At 33.1% G+C, this 18,539-nt stretch overlaps 1 protein-coding gene across 1 annotated transcript in view; it reads left to right on the top strand.

Moving 5' to 3' along the window:
* Positions 1–18,539, top strand: part of DNAH8 (dynein axonemal heavy chain 8) — a gene marked incomplete at its 3' end in the record, with an annotated part of 135,210 nt that overhangs the window by 35,440 nt on the left and 81,231 nt on the right. Inside the window, exons 22-37 of the mRNA XM_080615859.1 lie at positions 707–833; positions 2,951–3,186; positions 5,060–5,164; positions 6,164–6,277; positions 6,863–6,925; positions 8,097–8,197; positions 9,070–9,207; positions 11,420–11,660; positions 12,507–12,706; positions 13,058–13,211; positions 13,316–13,479; positions 13,624–13,726; positions 14,314–14,418; positions 14,704–14,865; positions 16,780–17,004; positions 18,099–18,271. Coding sequence (XP_080471985.1) covers positions 707–833; positions 2,951–3,186; positions 5,060–5,164; positions 6,164–6,277; positions 6,863–6,925; positions 8,097–8,197; positions 9,070–9,207; positions 11,420–11,660; positions 12,507–12,706; positions 13,058–13,211; positions 13,316–13,479; positions 13,624–13,726; positions 14,314–14,418; positions 14,704–14,865; positions 16,780–17,004; positions 18,099–18,271 — 2,411 coding nt within the window. The remainder of the gene's footprint in view (positions 1–706; positions 834–2,950; positions 3,187–5,059; positions 5,165–6,163; positions 6,278–6,862; positions 6,926–8,096; positions 8,198–9,069; positions 9,208–11,419; positions 11,661–12,506; positions 12,707–13,057; positions 13,212–13,315; positions 13,480–13,623; positions 13,727–14,313; positions 14,419–14,703; positions 14,866–16,779; positions 17,005–18,098; positions 18,272–18,539) is intronic.

Raw genomic sequence — 18,539 nt, 5'->3', positions numbered from 1 at the left:
ATTTGAAATCTAATCAAATAAATATTATTCATTTGATCTAGTTACTACTGAAGAAAACAATACTGCTACATAGAAAGCCTCAATAATATTGCAGTTCAGTTTTTTACACACATGCCATAGTTTCTACATTCTTTCTTTAGCACTATGCTAACCCTTCCACTGCCTGCCTGGGTACTCTCAGACAAAAGAACAGAAGTGGGAAGCAGCTTTCATTATTTATTACTTGTCCATGCCACACAGACATATTGAGTACAGCTCTTGCGTAACATTTCTGAACTGCAGCTTTTCAGAATCACAAAACTTCTCTAGGCTTGAGTTCTGCTTATGGAAGGAAAACGTGTTTTATTGTGATTGTTTCCCATATGATTGGGATAACAGGGTAATCTTTCTGTAAGTGTGGGCACGTATTTTTTGGTCTCTGTTTCATCATCTGTTTTCACAAAAGTGTTAGGCTTTTTACATGTCTTGGATATCTGTTTTTCTGCTAAATTTGATTGGAACTTCCCAACAAACTTGAGAGTAACTGACACAGAAATTAATAAACATGACTGCCTCGTCACATGCATTTTACTCTGTTAGCAAGGTTACAGAAGGCTGTTTTTTACCAGTTGTAAATTTTCAGTCATTCCTGAATAACTGTTGATACTTGTTTAATGAAAAATATGAAAAAGGATGTTTGCTGATCGACATTTTAAACTACACACAGCAATTTTTTGCTAGCTGTCCATCTCTGACTGAAATTAAAGAAGAAATACTTCGCTATGCAAAGCTGGAAGAAGAGATGAAAAATTTAAACCCTACTATCCCTCTTGGTCCAATTGAATTGCATACAGGTATGACATTTTCTTATCTTTGCATATACAGTAAGATAATGAATATAATAGTCACGTTATTTGGTTTATTCTTGGAAATAAATGCTTACAACATGAATAGAGATTACTGAAGAGACCTCCCTGACTGATCAGTCAGGGCTCACTCAGACCCATCTAAGAAATCTGTCTTGAAAAAACCTTCCTTCTAAGAAATCTGTCTTGAAAAAAATCTTCCATTCCCCTTCCTTTCTCCTCTTTGGAGTAGCGAAATTAAATTCTGTCATGGCTGTGAAGTTTTCATGAAGGCTTGAATCATCCCTGACACCAAGTCAGCCAGTGATTATGAAGTGCATTGAAACCACAAATCACTTTCTTTGGTATTGGCAGAAGATTAGCACATTGCTGCATCAGCTTTTTTTTCGGTATCAGTTTTTGGCTTAGTAGGAGATATGGCTACTTAGCCATTCTCATGTTTAGCACCCATAGCTCTCAGAATATCATGTGTTTTCCTGTCCACCTCTAGTGTCTTCAAAGGTAGAGAAGCTGGCACTAAGACCTGGAGTTGGAATGCATTTCCTCAGTTCTATACTGCACCGTGCTTCAGTAAGCTGGCCTTCTGTGGTCCTGACAACCTGGTACTCACTGATCAGGTTACTCTGAAGAACACTCAGATGCGACTGTTATTAATGACAAATGCATTTGCTCAAGGCAACTGCTTGTTGAAGAATTAAGCTGTTTGTTCTATGACAGTGAAGCTAATGTCTTCTCAGGACGAGTGTCACTGTTTTACGTTGTTGTTTGTTTGTTTGTTTTACTTTGTGGCCAATATTATCATGGCTACTATCTAGGCACAAGTAGTAATTGTATCCCTTTCTAAATATTAAAATATTAGTAAGGCCATGTTTCTAATGAGCAACACTCATCCTCTGAGAGATTAAATTGATTAGATTGAGAAATCATCTCTGTACAATTTGTCTTTCTTGTACATCAGAGAAGACAGAAGCTGCACCCTTTGATGACTAGAGTTCATTGCAGAATCTTGGTGGTGTGTTATCCCTAGGTTTCTTACAGTGAATAAGCAAAAATACCAGACTGCTAATTACATATCCTCATTCCTTGATGCAACTTCTTATAAATAAAACCACTCTGGAACCAAGTATTTCACTCTGGATAACTCTTGCTGTCTATTATTATGTGACCAAGAGTGATAAGAATTGGTGTAACCAAAAGAATATGGAGTTTGTTGGTATTCACACTACTCCCTCATCTGTCACTGCTGCACCAGAGGGAGACAAGTCCTTTAAATTCAAGATCAAGGATATTAAATGTTTTTGTGATCTGTGGAAGCAGGTATTTTTCTTGGACTCAATTTAGTTTTGGGAATTGATTTATTATCATTTACATATTCTAGCTTCTGGACTGTGTACAATACTTTTCTTGAATTACCTCTGACTTTCAGGAAACATATTGTAATGATAACATTATTTAAGAATGTTATCTTTTAAAGATAACAGTTTATAAACAGATAAAGTTTAAACTGTATCTGCTGTAAAACAGGCTATATGCTGCTAGTATCTTTTGGTTTCTTTCACAGAGTACAAAATACTGCCTATTAAAACCTTAATTTATTCTGATAAGAAGTTAAAATGCAAATGATTGGCTTTTCTATCTCATCACTCTTTGTTTGTGTTTATATATTAACTGTAAATGATATGATGAGACACCTTACAGTTTTATTTATGTTACTTTACTTATTCAAAATCCCAATATTGAAATCTCAAGATGCTATTTCAGGTATAAACCATTTACACAACACTGATCTTGCATATATATATTAACATTTGGTTAATATCTGAAAATCAACATTAATAAGTAGGCATTTCCTTCCTCTTTTTGTCTTCTTTATATATTTTATTAGGTAAGCTTACCGATATGTTTTACAGGTACCATAATATGCAGTGCAAGAACAGAAATGTTTTTAAGTATAGTTTAAATTGTTTCAAAATGCAGTAGTTGGATTGCCTGTCTGCTTTTCCTAATTAGTGTTAAAGAATCATAAGTGATGATATGGGGTTTATTTTTACAGGAAAAAAAGTTGATTTTTTTTTTTTTTTTTTTTTTTTTTTTTGTTAAATCAGGACCACTGCAAACAGCTTTAGCAATTGAAGCCAAAACCTGGACGATGCTCCTCTGTCATTATTTAAATGAGATATATAAAAAGAAAATGACAGACATGACGTCATTCATAACTGAATATTTAAAGAAAATGTCTCAACCTCTGCGTGACTTAGATGATGTCAGATTTGCAATGGAAGCTTTATCTGTCATACGTGATAAAGAAATAGAAATAGATATGACTCTGGGACCTATTGAAGTAAGATGACTTTTTTTATCTTGATTAATAATAGTATATGAGTCTTAAAAATCCTGAGAACCCAAACAATGAGTTTGCTGTCCTAAAGGACATACAGTGAAGATGGGAAATGAAGTAATATTTTTTGTTGTTATTTTTCTTAAGAATAACTAATTAGTATTACTTAGCTAGATACCGTATAAATGCAGAACAAAAAAAATTCTCAAATTATAATATAAATACAATATAGGAGACAATGTGCGGAAATAAGCAGATGAAAGCACAAGATAAGGGAGCAGTAGTCTCCCTCTTGCTGCATGCTTGGCCATTAGTCTTAATCCTCTTAATTTTTCTATATCTATCAACAAACATCTTGATCATGTGACCTCTGTAAATATAACCAAAAAGTATTCATGGAGCCACATATGCTGTCAGTAACTTGCAGCATTCTTTTAGTTTTTCCTGTAAGAAAGAAGCTAAAAGAAGCTCATTATTCTGTTATATACTTGGTATTTATTATCACACTTTGAAATGGTCAGCTTAATAGAACACATTTGTGTTAAATTGTAATCCACCTTTTGGAGGAGGAGTTGTATTGCTGTAGAGCAACATTTTTTTTCTTGAAGACTGTTAGATCATAACAGAAAGAACTTTCAGAGGATTGTTGTCATGATAATCATGCTTATATAAAATAAAATGGGCAAGAGGAACTGAGTTCAGCTCTATTTGCTAGCTTTTACATGTGTAGGAAATTATGCAAAATTTATAAATAAATGATATAAAAATATGAAGTATTAACATTGGTTGTTTGTTTACAACTGCTCCTGGCACCTTGATATCAATATTGGGTTAAAGGTTCTTTCCCAAGCCACTCGCATTCTATAAACCTCCAATCTCTAGCACACTGTGATACTGTGATAACTTGCAAGCATTTACTCCCTTTCTATATTAAGATAATGAATTCCATTAATATCAGTAGGGCTAGTGATGTTACCAAGTAAGTCTTAGGTATTTTTTAATGAGATTTCCTTACATGATGAAAGAATATAGGTCTGACAAAATAAAGACATATCTATGAGTATAGAACAATGGCAACTGATTGGCAATTTCAGTGTTGTTTTTTTGTTCTTGACAGATTTAATTAGAACTTTGTTGATGGGGTCATTAGTCTTTATATTTCTTACTAGAACATGATTGAAGGAAAGAGAACTTGATGCAAGGAAAAGTATGACACAAAGGGAATTGAACATAGTCAATGTTGATTAATCAAGGGAGAATCATGCCTGATCAACTTGTCTAGGCAATCTCCAAAGGCCCATTTCAGCTTCAGTGGTTCAGGGAAACTATAAAGTATGAAAATGATTTTATTCTTAAATAATGCCATGATTGTAGGAGGAGAATAATGAGCAGAAGACAGGCAAACACATTGTTAATGAGAACAAGTGTTAAAAAAGGTTCATTCTGTAACAGATACATAGGCAGGCATTTGATAGTTTGGCAAACAGTAATAAATATTTTATAGGTGATATGGCAAAACATTTAAAAATGTACAGTGAGCATAATTACTCAGAGTCAGGAAAAAATAATCAACTTGTACATCCAGGTGGAATAAAAATACCATTGAGGTGATAAAATTTTATGTATTTCTAATATTAAATTTATGGTGTTTGTATATTGTTTTCTAGTATTTCAACCAAGAGATCTTTGAAGAAATATTTTTGCTGTTGTTACCTAGTTCTTCAGTCATCATCCCTGCTTAAAAAGAAACAAATCAATATTTTATGCCTAAATTACATGACCAGACTTTCTTTGAAATGTATCTTACAAACTTGTTCTATGTTCCTGCAGATGAATTTAAAAAGCACGTCTAAGGCTTTTTACTTTTTTTATCTAGGAAGCCTATGCCATTTTAAATACATGTGAAATTAAGGTTACAAAAGAAGAATCGGAAGGAGTTGACTCACTCAGATATTCTTTTAAGAAATTACAGAAAAAAGCTGTAAGTGTATAAACTATGTTATTTTCCATTTGTCTTCACATGCTTCTTTCAGAGTATAAATGACAATGTGGGACCAATTGTCATTCCACTCTGTCTTCTCACTTGGCCTCAGTTGCATACTAGTGTCTATGCCTTTTATTAGTATGTTAATTTTCTAATTTTACTTTTATAGAGCTCTTTAATACTTAGATATTACTGTAGCTTTTAGATATATGCTTGTAACCTGCAAGAAAATGAGAAATGTATTATGTCTCTCTGCTCTTCCTGCTCTCCTTTATTTCCAGGTTTTGTGTCATTCTTGTCTGATTAGGAAGATTACTACCTTTAGATTACCTGGGGTTTAAGAAGTGCATACCCTGCTACTGCCCCTACCCTGAAGTGGTGATTGCACATTTGCCTTTATTGTTTAAGACAGCCTTATATCCCACAAAAGCTCAACATTTATTGAGTATTGAGAAGGTTAGATGGAAATATGTAGATACTTTGTTGGAGTAATTAAGTTAGAACCTGTCCCACAGATTAATCACTCTGAAAAGGACTCAAGAGCATATTTTACATTTGCGTTTCACACAGTTCTTGGTTCATCTCAAACTTTTGAACTAAGAATGAAACAGTTTTTAAAGAGAAATCTGAGCCATCTGTGAGGAAGAGGATGCTAACACTTTGGCTTTTAAGAGTTTTTTTGCTGGGAGGGAATGAAGATAATAGCATCTTTTTCCCCCTTTTCTGTGTCCTTTTGTTCCTTTGCCCACTTATAATGAAACATGTTCATATAAAGGTGGTGAGGAGATTTAGTTATTCTGTTTGTTTGTTTGTTTTTTCTCTACTTTTCATGTGAAAAAACAAACAGGGAGTGCCATAGAAGGAAAAATATCTACTTAGCTTTAATTTCTGTTGAGTATTTTCATGCATTTATTTATAATTTTGGTTCTATGTAATTCAGATATCTGTTCCTGATTTCAAAAGAAATAATTTTGATTTTAATCTTTTACATGTCAGACCAGAGTTCAAGATGAGTTGCTTCAAGTTCAGCCGAAATTTAAGAATAATTTGCTAGAATCAGTCACAGTTTTTCGAGAGGATGTGTCAAACTTTGAAATATCTTATGAAACTGTAAGTGAATTACATATAACACTTGACTGAGTTTTCCAATATTTTTGGTTTGCAGCTGTTGGTTGCTGGTATTTTATACTGCTCAGCTACTGGATGTTCGATGCCATGGTTGCTAAGCAGTCAGCATTGTAGGTCAAACTTTTCAGTATGAAGAAAGAGCAATGCACGCAACTCTGTAGGGGAAGAGAAGAATCACTGTGGTACAACTTGCCATGAAATATTAACTTACAAATTAACTAACTTAGAAATTAACTTATGAATTTTAGCACACGTGGCATCTTTGCTCACACATCAACATTAGAAAAGGTGGTCTTGGGCCACTCAGAGTTTTATTTTCAGAAGAACAAAATATGAAAAATGAAAGTCTAGTTCTATTGAGTTTAATTAAGCTAAAGAATTTTAAATTTCATTAAAGTTATCTTTTCTTAGATTTAACATTGTAAGTATTGCATTACCAGGAAACATAACTTTATTGGATTTTGACTATCAAAAATATGTGCATTTTGTGATGACTTGTAAATATATAATGTCCTTCAGTCACTTTGAGAATTAATATTCAGTTTTTATTAACTGCTTGTTTAAAAGGAAGGACCTATGGTTCCAAATATTCCACCTCAGGAAGCCAGTAATAGACTACAGATCTTTCAGGTAAGAAAATAAACTATTGAGTTTCCAAATAATTAAAATTAGATCTGCTATTTCTTATCCTAGCTGAACCCAGGACAGACACATTTACAATTTTTGGTAAATGTGTTTTGGTGGTTATTCTCTGTATTATGTTAACTGTACTTTGGTTTCTATCAGGCAGTATTTTCCTTAATGTGAAAGGATTGATTGATTGATTAATTGATTTATGTGTAACCTTGCTTCACTTTGTGTTTTGTGAGCAAAAATTATTGACTTAATAATGAGTAATAAAAGCAGTAGAAGAGGGAAGAGTCAAGTATGACAACTTGATAATGACTGAAAAGAAGCTAAGTTACATCAGTCACATAACCCAGTCTTTCAAACTTTAAATCTTTCAAAGGTTATCTTTTCCATTAGATAACTCTCTTACAACTTGATATTTGTTTGTTATGAACCATAGTTCATGGGTCCAAAACCAGTTGTTAGTCTACTTTTAATCCTACCTTATTTTTCTGCAAGCTATAGGAACTTGAAGATTTTTTTTTTCAACAGGACTTCTGTCAATCTCTTACATATTGTATAGACTTGTAAAAAGTAAATTCAGAATTTCTGAACAGCAAGTTTCTGAAAATAAATTACAGAAGGTCCTTACACCTTCTAATGCATCTAATATGTACTGAAAGTTGAGTGATTTTGGTTGAATTTGCAGTGTTTTGTCAAAAGAATGCTTTGTATTTGTGGGTACTAACCGGCAAAATCATTCATCTTTTCATTTTTCTATGATGATCATATCCTTTGGGCAGTAGTTATACTTTGAAAGTAACTTTATTTTTTGACCCTCTTCAGTGCTTTTTTTCAGGCTGTATATTTTGCCATCTGATAATTTTATTTTTTTTCCCACTTGATGATGTGGAATTCATTTCACATCCCATTTTTATAAAATGCTTGTTCAAATTATTTGCTTCTTATATAAACTTTCACTATTTGAATTCAATGTATGGGTTTGACTATTATGTTACATGAGAACTGTTCAAAATTTTAGGTCTAAATTGTTTTCGATTACATTCACTTCTAATGGAATTATTTTAAGACAAATTTAGAACTGTTAAATGATGTATTATTAGACAAGAGTAAATTAAAACATCTTACAAACATTTTTTCATTTTGTCTGTATTAAATCTAATTTTATCAGGCTAACTTTGATGACCTGTGGAGAAAGTTTATCACGTACTCATCTGGTGAACAGTTGTTTGGATTGCCTGTCACAGAGTATCCAGTTTTGCATAAAGTGAGGTAAATGTGGAAATACAGCCATCTTAGGTGTTTTTTAAGTATGTTAGAAAGGCTTAGGGTACACCAAAGAGGGAAATATAACAATATGGAATGTTTCCATTGCCTTAAATTAAATTAAAAAAAAAAAAAAAAGAATAATGTTTTAGATGTCTAATTAATTTGCCAATAAAAAATAATTTTGTTTATTATGGTAACAGAACCATCAGGAATATTTTACTACATGTAAATATTATACAAAGCAGCAGAATACTATGTCCTAGAAATGTATAAATATAAATATATAAAAGCAGACGAGTATAGTATTCAGTATTAAGTTACGGCACAAAGAACAAACAAAGAAAAGGCAAGGACAAGTCAATGTATCATTTTCTGAAAGACTAAATTTTTTGAAAAGCTGTGCAAATGACAATCAGATTCTAAAGCTTTTGCAACAGCCATTTTATTGTTTGATGGTGATTCACAGCAGATGAGGATAAAACCCTTCCTGGATGTTTTTAGATCAGCATTTTAATTTAGATTCAGAGAGCAGTGCCTCCAAATAGTCTCCACTTGTCATGCTCTGCTTTGCACTGCAGAGCCAGCTCAGAATATATAAACTAGGTTCCTTTTGGATGAATGTAAATTTTACAGAACTAGACTAAAGCAAAACTTCTCCCTGATATATTTAGTGTGGTATTAGGTCCTTAGCACAACTACCTGCTCTTTTTTGTGGATTTTAGTAATAAAGTGTTCTTGTCTACATTAAGAAAAATAATCTAATTGATCTACCTCTATTTTTTGTAGTACTATTGCATATACCTTTTATTTAACTGTTGTGAGATACCTGAATTACTGACTGACATTATCGGAATGTTTTGGGTTTTCTTTTCCAGGAAGGAGTTAGGCTTGCTTCAGAAATTGTATGGGTTATATGATACTGTAATAAATAGTATCAAAGGTTATTATGAGATACTTTGGACAGATGTAGATATTGAAAAAATTAATGCTGAACTTCTAGATTTTCAAACCAGGTATGTTCATAATATTAATTGTAACTGATGTTAGATGCATTAAAATTTAGGTGACTTCAGTAAAGCTATTAGATCTATTTAAAATGCAAAACTTCCATGAATAACATTTATCATAATGTAATAAGATTCTTCAAAGTAAAGTGGAATAACACTATATGTTTAGTTAATCAGCCTTTTACCTGTAGTTCTGATAACTGAAGGGCATATGATCAGTTGAAGAGTCAGTCGTCTTGGCTAAATCAGCCAAGGGGTTAGGAGACCTGAAAGTTTATTTGTAAGTGGTGTGTTCTTCAACTAGGAGGATTAACCCATTAATCTTTAAGTCCTGAATGCAAGAACAGCATTTCTGAGTTTCTTAGACTATTTTATCCTTTAAAAAAAAAACTTTTCTGCCATTTCCAATATATTAACAAAGCTGAGTGTCTTAAATAATATGGATTTGTAAAAAAGTTGAATATTGCAGTGATGCTGACACCTTACTGGCAGTATGTTTGTGTAAAATTGTATCTCCTGATTCACTAGACTCAGTAACAAGGCTCCCAGCGCTGGAGCCTACAGCATGTCGTTCAAAATCTTCCTCTTTGCTATGTGTGATTCCTGTGTCACAAATCCTTGAACCTGACGTTAGCTTTTTACTAATGAGTGAAAAGAGTGGCTGAAAACAGAAAAGAAGGCCAATGAGTTTTATAAAAGTCAAAACTTCATAGTAGTCCAAAATCAGACACAAAGTACTTTCCCCTCCCAGGGAAAGCAAGGCAAGTATTAATCATTCTGTTTGACAGCAACCAAGGAGCTAATCAACATGAGTCTGCTGGCAACCACACAGCACCAACATAGTTTGAAACCAGACACAGACTGCTGTATTGTACCTGTGTCATGGTTTAAGCCCAGGCCGTAAATCAGAACCACAAAGTCCACTTCCCCCCCCACCTTTCTTCCCTCCACTTCTGGAGGGACAGGGAGGAGAATCAAAAGAATGCAACTCCCATGGGTTGAGATAAGAACAGTTTAATAACTAAGGTATAACACAAATCACTACTGCTACCACTAATAGTAATAATGATAAAGGAAATAACAAGGAAGAGAATACAACCGCTCACCAACCGGTACCTCGCCCCCACCCCGCAGTGATCTAGCCCTTCCGGGAACTCTCAATTCTACATCCTGGGCATGACGTGCTATGGTATGGAAACCTCTTTGGCTAGTTTGGGTCAGGTGTCCTGTCTCTGCTTCATCCTGGCTTCTCCTCCTCCCTGTCAGAGCATGAGACTCACAAAGTCCTTGGTCAGGGTAAACATTCTGACCAGCAACTGAAAACATCGGCTTTATCAGTATTTTTCCCAGGCTAAAAGTCAAAACCACAGCTACTAAGAAGAAAAAAAACTGACTGCTGCTGCTGAACCCAGGACAACCTGATATGAAGAAAATATGAAGTTGTATCAGTGGGAGGTAGAGACTAAGTGACAAAGGATACAAACCCAAGGGAAATATGAGCCAGGCTTTATTACTTTTCCTCCAAAGAATATACTTAGTAATTTACGTTAATTATATATGTATAAGTACAAATAAATTACATAAAGGACATTCTTGTGATGGGTCAGCTGCTTCAAAATTACTTTTTAGTGTGTAGGCTCTGTAAAAGTGTGGTCAAAGAGGTGATTATTCATCTAAGTGTTTTGCTGGGTTTTGTCCACATTAGAACTATATAATGTTCATTTTCTTAGCAAATAGTTTCAGGACCACTAACAAAAGTAGACGAGAAGGTGGTCATGTCTTTCTTATATTTGCATATATCTCCAAAGTGATATGTTAATATATGCCATGTGTATTACTGGAATTGTAAATTGAAGTAAGTATTAGATTTGCACAACGATTGCACATGTGAAATTTAACTGATTTTGCTTTGGTTTTTTGTTTGCCCATAAAGTTTATGATGAAAAGCAGCAGGTAAGCTATGTTTTAATGCAAACTGTTATTTGGAAAGAACATATCAGTGGCTGAAACTGTTAAATATTATGTTTTGTTAGTAGGGCATTTGTATTATTTTTTCATAAAAAGGTAGGGTAATTGACACAAGTTGGAATTTTACATAGAAACTGTTGACCTCAATACAAACTACTTCATATCTCCTTGACTTTTTTTTAAATGTTTAAGCAATTCTAATTTTGATAAAAGAGGCATTTACTACTGTATCAATTAAACTCAACTGCAGGTGTCATAGACTGCCTAAAGGACTGAAACACTGGCAAGCATTTTTAGATCTCAAGGAAAAAATTGATAGTTTTAACGAGTCTTGTCCTTTGTTGAAAATGATGACTAACAAAGCAATGAAGCAAAGGCACTGGGATCGTATTGCTGAAACAACAGGACATCAATTTGATGTAGAATCTGATACCTTTTGTCTTCGAAACGTCATGGAGGCACCAATTCTTAAAAATAAAGATGATATTGAGGTAGGTACATACATTGTTACCTCCTTGTTCATTTTATATTGTCAGTAAAAATAACATGAATACTTATAAAATTATCACCTTTTTTAAAAATATATTTCACTTTGTTGAAGTTCTTGACAGTCAGGTCACAGTAGTTTAAAATAATTTGTAATTTATGAAGAACTTATTATCCATATGAACGACAGAGGTAGCAACTGGAATCTTTGGACAGTTATTTCTACATGATCTTTTCACATTTTTCCTGGCCCTATTTTCTATGAGGTTTTTCAACCTTTTTAAAGAGGGGGGTGGGGGGAACAACCAAACCAAACCCCCAAAACATCGAACAAAACTTCCAATGATCCTGGTCACCTATTTTTTTAACTCTGTGGTTGCTTTAACAATTTGTAAATAAATCATAAATTTTAGAGGAAGGTTGCATGCTTATTAATATATAATATGATTACTTTTCCATATCTTTATTTACTTTTCTAACCCAAACTATTCTTGGATTCTGTGATTCTATAAATTGAAATGTGATAAGAATGAGAGCTCATCTGGTGATGAGTCTACATGACTGGGCTAAACCTTGTAGATATGATGATTCAGAAGTCTCATTACACAGAAATAACAAAATAAGAAGCCAAAGAAATGGTATGTCCATGCATTTCCAAGTGTGCTTTTTTCAGTTACCCAAAAAATGTAATTTAATAATAAAATTAGTCGTGTGTGTCTGTGTAACACATTTCTGTACTATTTGATAAAATTAGTATATTGGTTTAGATATTCTATTACTAGTTGTGTAATAATAGGGCATATTTAATTTCTGAAGATTGAAGGTTGTAAAAAATGGCTTTCTCTTTACAGGATATATGCATATCTGCTACAAAGGAAAAGGATATAGAAGCAAAACTATCTCAAGTAGCTGAGATTTGGGAAAGCCAAGTTCTGAGCTTTTCACAATTCAAGGGGAGAGGAGAGTTAATGTTGAGGGGAACTGAATCAGCAGAAATTTTAACATTGATGGAGGATAGTTTAATGATTCTTGGCTCTTTATTGACCAATAGGTACTTTTAAATTTATTGTGTATGGTATTTTCAGAAATACACTGGTGTAGCAACTGTACTATTATTAGGCTAAATTAGCAGTAATGTCTTGAATAAAACATTATTTTTTAATGAAAAGAATGTTACGTCTGATGCAAAACTTACTCAAGTGGAAGACTTCCATATGTTGGTAGCAAACTATTGTCTCAATATGCTTTAATGTAATCAAGCTGGTAGAAGCTTGCCATGAGATTTTTCTTGCTCTAAGTGAAACAAGTGTTGTTTGGGTTTGGTGTTTTCACCATTGTAAGTATTTATTTTATAATAGATTTATTTAGAACTAAATAATTTCTGCTTTTCTTCCTGCTTTAGATACAATGCTCCATTTAAAAAGGACATTCAGAGCTGGGTTTATAAACTAAGCAGCTCTACAGACGTAATTGAAGAATGGCTGGTTGTGCAGAACCTCTGGGTTTATCTTGAAGCTGTTTTTATAGGAGGAGATATTGCAGAACAGTTACCCGAGGTAAACTTTACAATGTTTGCCTATTGCTGTGTATTAAAAGCTATCTGTGTAATAATTTCCAACAGGTTATCCTGTGAAAGTACTCATTTTTTTGCTATGTATAGGAAGCAAAGCGTTTTCAGAATATTGACAAATTATGGATAAGAATAATGGAACAAGCTCATGAAATCCCAAATGTAGTAGAATGCTGTGTTGGAAATAAGACTATGCAGGAACTTCTGCGTTATTTACATGAACAGTTGGAAGTATGTCAGAAATCACTTACAGGGTATGAATTGCTTAATTTTTAAAGCATTATTATATTGGAAATAGTTTATATGAAATATTAATTGTATTTCAGTCTTTCCTCCTTATGTAGAAAAAGATTGAAAACCTGAAATATTCTAATAAAAATCTTGTTCTGTTTTTAAAGATATTTAGAGAAGAAAAGACTACTGTTTCCTAGATTCTTTTTTGTTTCTGATCCTGTACTTCTTGAAATTCTTGGACAAGCAAGTGATTCTCATACAATTCAGGTATGACCTTAGTGATCTCTTCTGCTTATAACAAAAAAAAAAAAAAAAAAAAAGTAAAACCATTTAATAAATTAAAATGTTACCCCATTTTCTTTGTATAAACTTTGCTTGAGAAAAGTTTTCACTGCTTCCTCTTTAGGCTTTAGCAAAATGTGAAATCGATATTTGTAATTTTAAAAAATCTTCAGAATTCAGAACACTTAGAATATGATTCCATCAAGGTGCTTTTCTGTTGATTCCTTTCACAACTAAATAAGAGAAGAGGCCCTATGAGCCTTTTCTGCTTTGCATATTGGAAAATTTGTCTAGCTAGTCTGGATTGTAACTGAGGGTTGATTGAGATAAAATAGTTGATCTCACACAATAGGTGATCTCTGTTCTGCTAGATCACCTCTGGAAACTGTAAAAAACTGCAATGAAGATAAAATCCTACACAACCATTACTGCAGTTGCTATGAATAGATGGCCTGAAATCCATCTGTAGATTCAGATGAATCTTTGCAGGATAACCATGTCTGCTATTTTTTTTTTTTTTGTTTGCTCATTTTATATATTTATATTGAATGACTTCTGAATTATCCTTACAGGTGCATCTTCCTTCCATATCTGACAATATAAATGAAGTAGAATTTCACGAAAAGGATTATGATCGCATGCTGGCAGTCATATCAAGAGAAGGAGAAAAAATTCCAGTAATTCTTTGAATATTTTTTCCAGAAATGTTGTTAATAGATAAATAATTCTATTGTTGAACATTGAAGTATATATTAAGTTCAATTATTCTTAATTGCAAACTAGCGTTTTAAGGATTAGTGTAAAAAAATTGTAATAGTTCTTCATTAAATAAATTTCTAGTATTTTTATGAAATCTGTAATTGTCTTGAATGGATATTTAGTGACTATTTGGTAACTAACATTCTTTATTAGTTTGGTACCTACGTTCTAGTTTGTACTTTTTACTTCTATTAACTTTTTAGCTGGACAATCCAGTGATTGCAAAAGGACCCATAGAACTTTGGTTGCAGGATTTATTGCGCGTGCAACAGATGTCATTGCATGGCATAATTAGGGCGGCATTTTACCAAATTAGTGACCCAGGATATCACTTGCTGAATTTTATCAATCAATTCCCAGCACAGGTGAGATTACAGGATGTATATTTTATGCAGTCTGGGTTTGTGTGTGTTGGGAGGTGGGATGTACAGAGCATATAGGATTGTCTATATGAGGAAGTTTTCATAATGGCAACAATGTTAAGGATCTACTCAGTAGAAGGTCAATCCTTAATTACTTTAGTATTGGTACCCTATATATAGCATAGTAATTTTCATTGTAATCTACTTTAAAATTACTTTTTCCTTCTCATGAAGAATATAAAGTAGAGCTTATATTTTCTGTTATATTCTGGATATTGAACTCCTTTCAAATGCAAACAAAATTTCATGTGCAGACAGATTTAGTTATCATAACTTCAGATTGCAAGAGCTATGATTATGATTGTTTGTTTCATCATGTACAAAGTTTACCTTGTAGTTCATATATTTGTCACTATGAAAATGCAGTCTTGTGGAAGCCTATCTTGAAGGATTTTAGTTTGCCTAGAAACACCTCCATCTTCTTGATAATTCATAAATTTCATTAACAAGTAATGAATTATTCCCCATCCTGTACAAATTCTGACTGTAATTTGCTTATAAATATAGTAGTGGGTGTAAATTTTTTTAATAGAAATTCTGCAAATATTAAAACTGGCCAATACATTGCCAATTAAAAAAAACCCAACCAAACACTGCACTTAAATATTTAATAGAATTATCTTAAATTCTAAATTATAAATACATAAATTATATGTATTTATGACATAATTAGGTATAATCTCAGCAGTATTTATAGAAAGTCTACTACTTTTCTTTAAACAGTAAAGGAGTGTCTTGTTTGTATGTCAGACAGTTTGAAGTGGCTTTATTACCATCTGCAAAGATTTTCTTTCCCATGTCTTGCTGATCCAGATGTTTCTATTTTCAAAGAATTGTTTGAGTTAGAAGGGAGGGGGTTTAGGAAAAAAAGAAGAAAATGGACTTTAGCCAAGAAATTTAGAGTACACAGAAAGAAGAGCTATGTTATAAGACAGAAAAGAAATTGGGCTAAATACAGACAAATATTTTAAAGGTTTTCTTTCATTCAAACGGTATTTTCCTGTCTCAGAAGCTTCCGTTACGGGTAGCATGAAAAGACATATCCCAAAATTAATTTTTTTCCCTCTAATTAATCAGTTATTCTAAAATAAATTTGGTTTAGAATCTACTGACTACAAGTATGGGAAGATAGAAAAGTAGAAAGAGTGAGTGAGTCAAATTTTTAGGTCTTAGTGCTTTGTCAATGCAGAAGTGTGTGGGGAAAAAAGGTATTGATACAGTTCTCATTGATCCTGTTTTGTCATGAGTATTGTAAATCGAAATCAACCTGAGACTGTAGTTTACATGCGACATCCTTTAACTCTAAATTTATTTGGAGGTCAAATAACTTGAGTTGAATGTGCTCTAGACTGCTCTGCAGTCATGACATGTTAGAAAGATAGCAATCCATCCCATATTCAGTAGAAATGGATGGCATATTTTTTTAGAATGTTCTTTAATTAGCTACAAATTGTCAATGGGAAATTTTCAGAAGGACTTCTCCCTACAATTTAGCACCTGTTTATATTTGTGATGCTGCAGTACACTGAGGGATTTTAAGTGAAACTGAGAATCATCCTTAATTTGTGTGTATCTCAGTATATGATAAATTTTCTTAAAAGTTTTGTAATGTTTTCTCAGGAGTTTCCAGTATCACAGCAGAGCCAATTAACTCAGATGCAGTATTCTGGTGAAATAGCATCATGCTGGATGTAGGGATAGTTTAGGACTCTCTACACCGTTGTTTGTTATTATTTATATACCTTCCTGTTACACGGAAGTCTTCTGTAATAAGGCTGTTGTTCAACAAGTGATTCCTGTGGGCTTTGTTCTGTTTTGTTTTGTTTTGTTTTGTTTTTCCACATATTAAATTTGTAGGTTGCGTTACTGGGAATTCAAATGTTGTGGACAAATGATTCAGAAGAAGCTCTACAGAATGCTGAAGAGGACAGAAATATCATGCAAATAACCAACAGGAGATTTCTAGAGATTCTAAATATGTTGATTAGCCAGACAGTGCTTGATCTTTCCAAGTATGACCGAGTGAAATATGAAGCGCTTATTACCATTCATGTGCATCAGCGTGATATTTTTGATGATTTGGTAAGGTATAGATTTTGATTTCTATTGTAATGATTTCTCTCAGATGGGGTAACTTCAGTTACACATATACACATGTGTTTGTAAGACAGAGATGTCAACAATCTCATCACACTAAAAATAGTACATTTTTACTTAAACTAGAAAAAAATCCATCAATTCTGCCATCTAAATATTTGTTCCAAATTTTTACACTTTTCTTAGAAGATTTCAATTTTCAACTTCTTCCTACACAGTTGTTTCGATAGACGAAAGAAGAAAAACTTTTTAGTATGCCCTTTCTTTGAAAAACTGTAATATTGCTTTGACTTGCAGAATTAAAAGTCTGCTGAGGGTTTTGTAGCTTTATCATCATAGATAATTTCCTCATGACTTGTTACATCTCAGTAGATGGCACTAGGCTGTACTTTATCTCTACCTATTCTAGAGTTACAGCAATGATAGCAGCATTGATCCATATCTCCTAGTTTATTCTTTCTGTCTCTCCTGCTTCTTCGGAGAGCAAGATGTTGTGATTCCTCTTCTGGTTCCTAATGAGAATATGTAGAAGACAGACAAGCAAAATACCCTGCTAAAATCCGCAGATAATGCCAATCCCATACTTGAACTTTTTAGACTATGCTAAATTGTTTATGTTCCTTTATTCTTTGAGGAATGCCTTCCCTCAACACTACCTCTCTCATACTTTCACTGCTGATGACAGAAGATGATTAGATCCTAGACCATTTGCTTTCCATGCCTCAGTCAGTTCCTTCCTTCATCATGCCCTTTGTTCCAATGTGTTTGGTGGAGTTAGCAATGTGCTGTTTGTTAATTTAACTTGGAGAGTGAGCTGCACTACAAAAGCAATGTAAGATTTATTTTATTAACAAAAACTGATATTGTGATGATCAGGTTAAGTGATCAGGGTGCTTTTTAATACCAGTTTACTGTACATCTGAAAATATTATGAGATGCTTATATGTATTTCAGTTTCCTTATGTTGGAACTTTAACCTGAGTGATGTTATTCTTTATTCATTGTTTTCATGCGGTTATCTAAGACAATAAACATGGATGCTCAGTTCTAACATAAACATTTATTTACTTTCTTTTAAGGTAAAAATGCGCATCACATCACCAGCTGATTTTGAATGGTTAAAGCAGTCTAGATTCTACTTTGAAGAAGATTTTGATCATGTCATAGTATCCATTACAGATGTTGATTTTGTTTACCAAAATGAATTTCTGGGTTGCACTGATCGTCTGGTTATAACACCTCTTACAGACAGGTTAGAAAAACAATTATAAAAGATGAATGCTTTTAAAATATGTAGTGCATATTTAACATATATCTTCAATCACATGGGTACATTCTGAATTATATCCTGTGTGAGCTAAGTCATTCATGAAAATCTCATACGTTTGCTTAATCATTCTCTTTTAGAAAAGGTAAAATAGACTGTCACTGATGTGTGCACTTAGTCATTCCTAGAAAAGTTTTATGACTGCCCAGTCTTAAAAAAGGTTATAGTAACAGAAATGAATAATTTTAAAGTT

The sequence above is a fragment of the Psittacula echo genome, assembly GCF_963264785.1.
Source record: "Psittacula echo genome assembly, chromosome: 4".
Taxonomy (NCBI): Eukaryota; Metazoa; Chordata; class Aves; order Psittaciformes; family Psittacidae; genus Psittacula; species Psittacula echo.
Note: the sequence above shows the minus strand (reverse complement) of the source record. Positions and strands in the feature narration are given on the sequence as shown.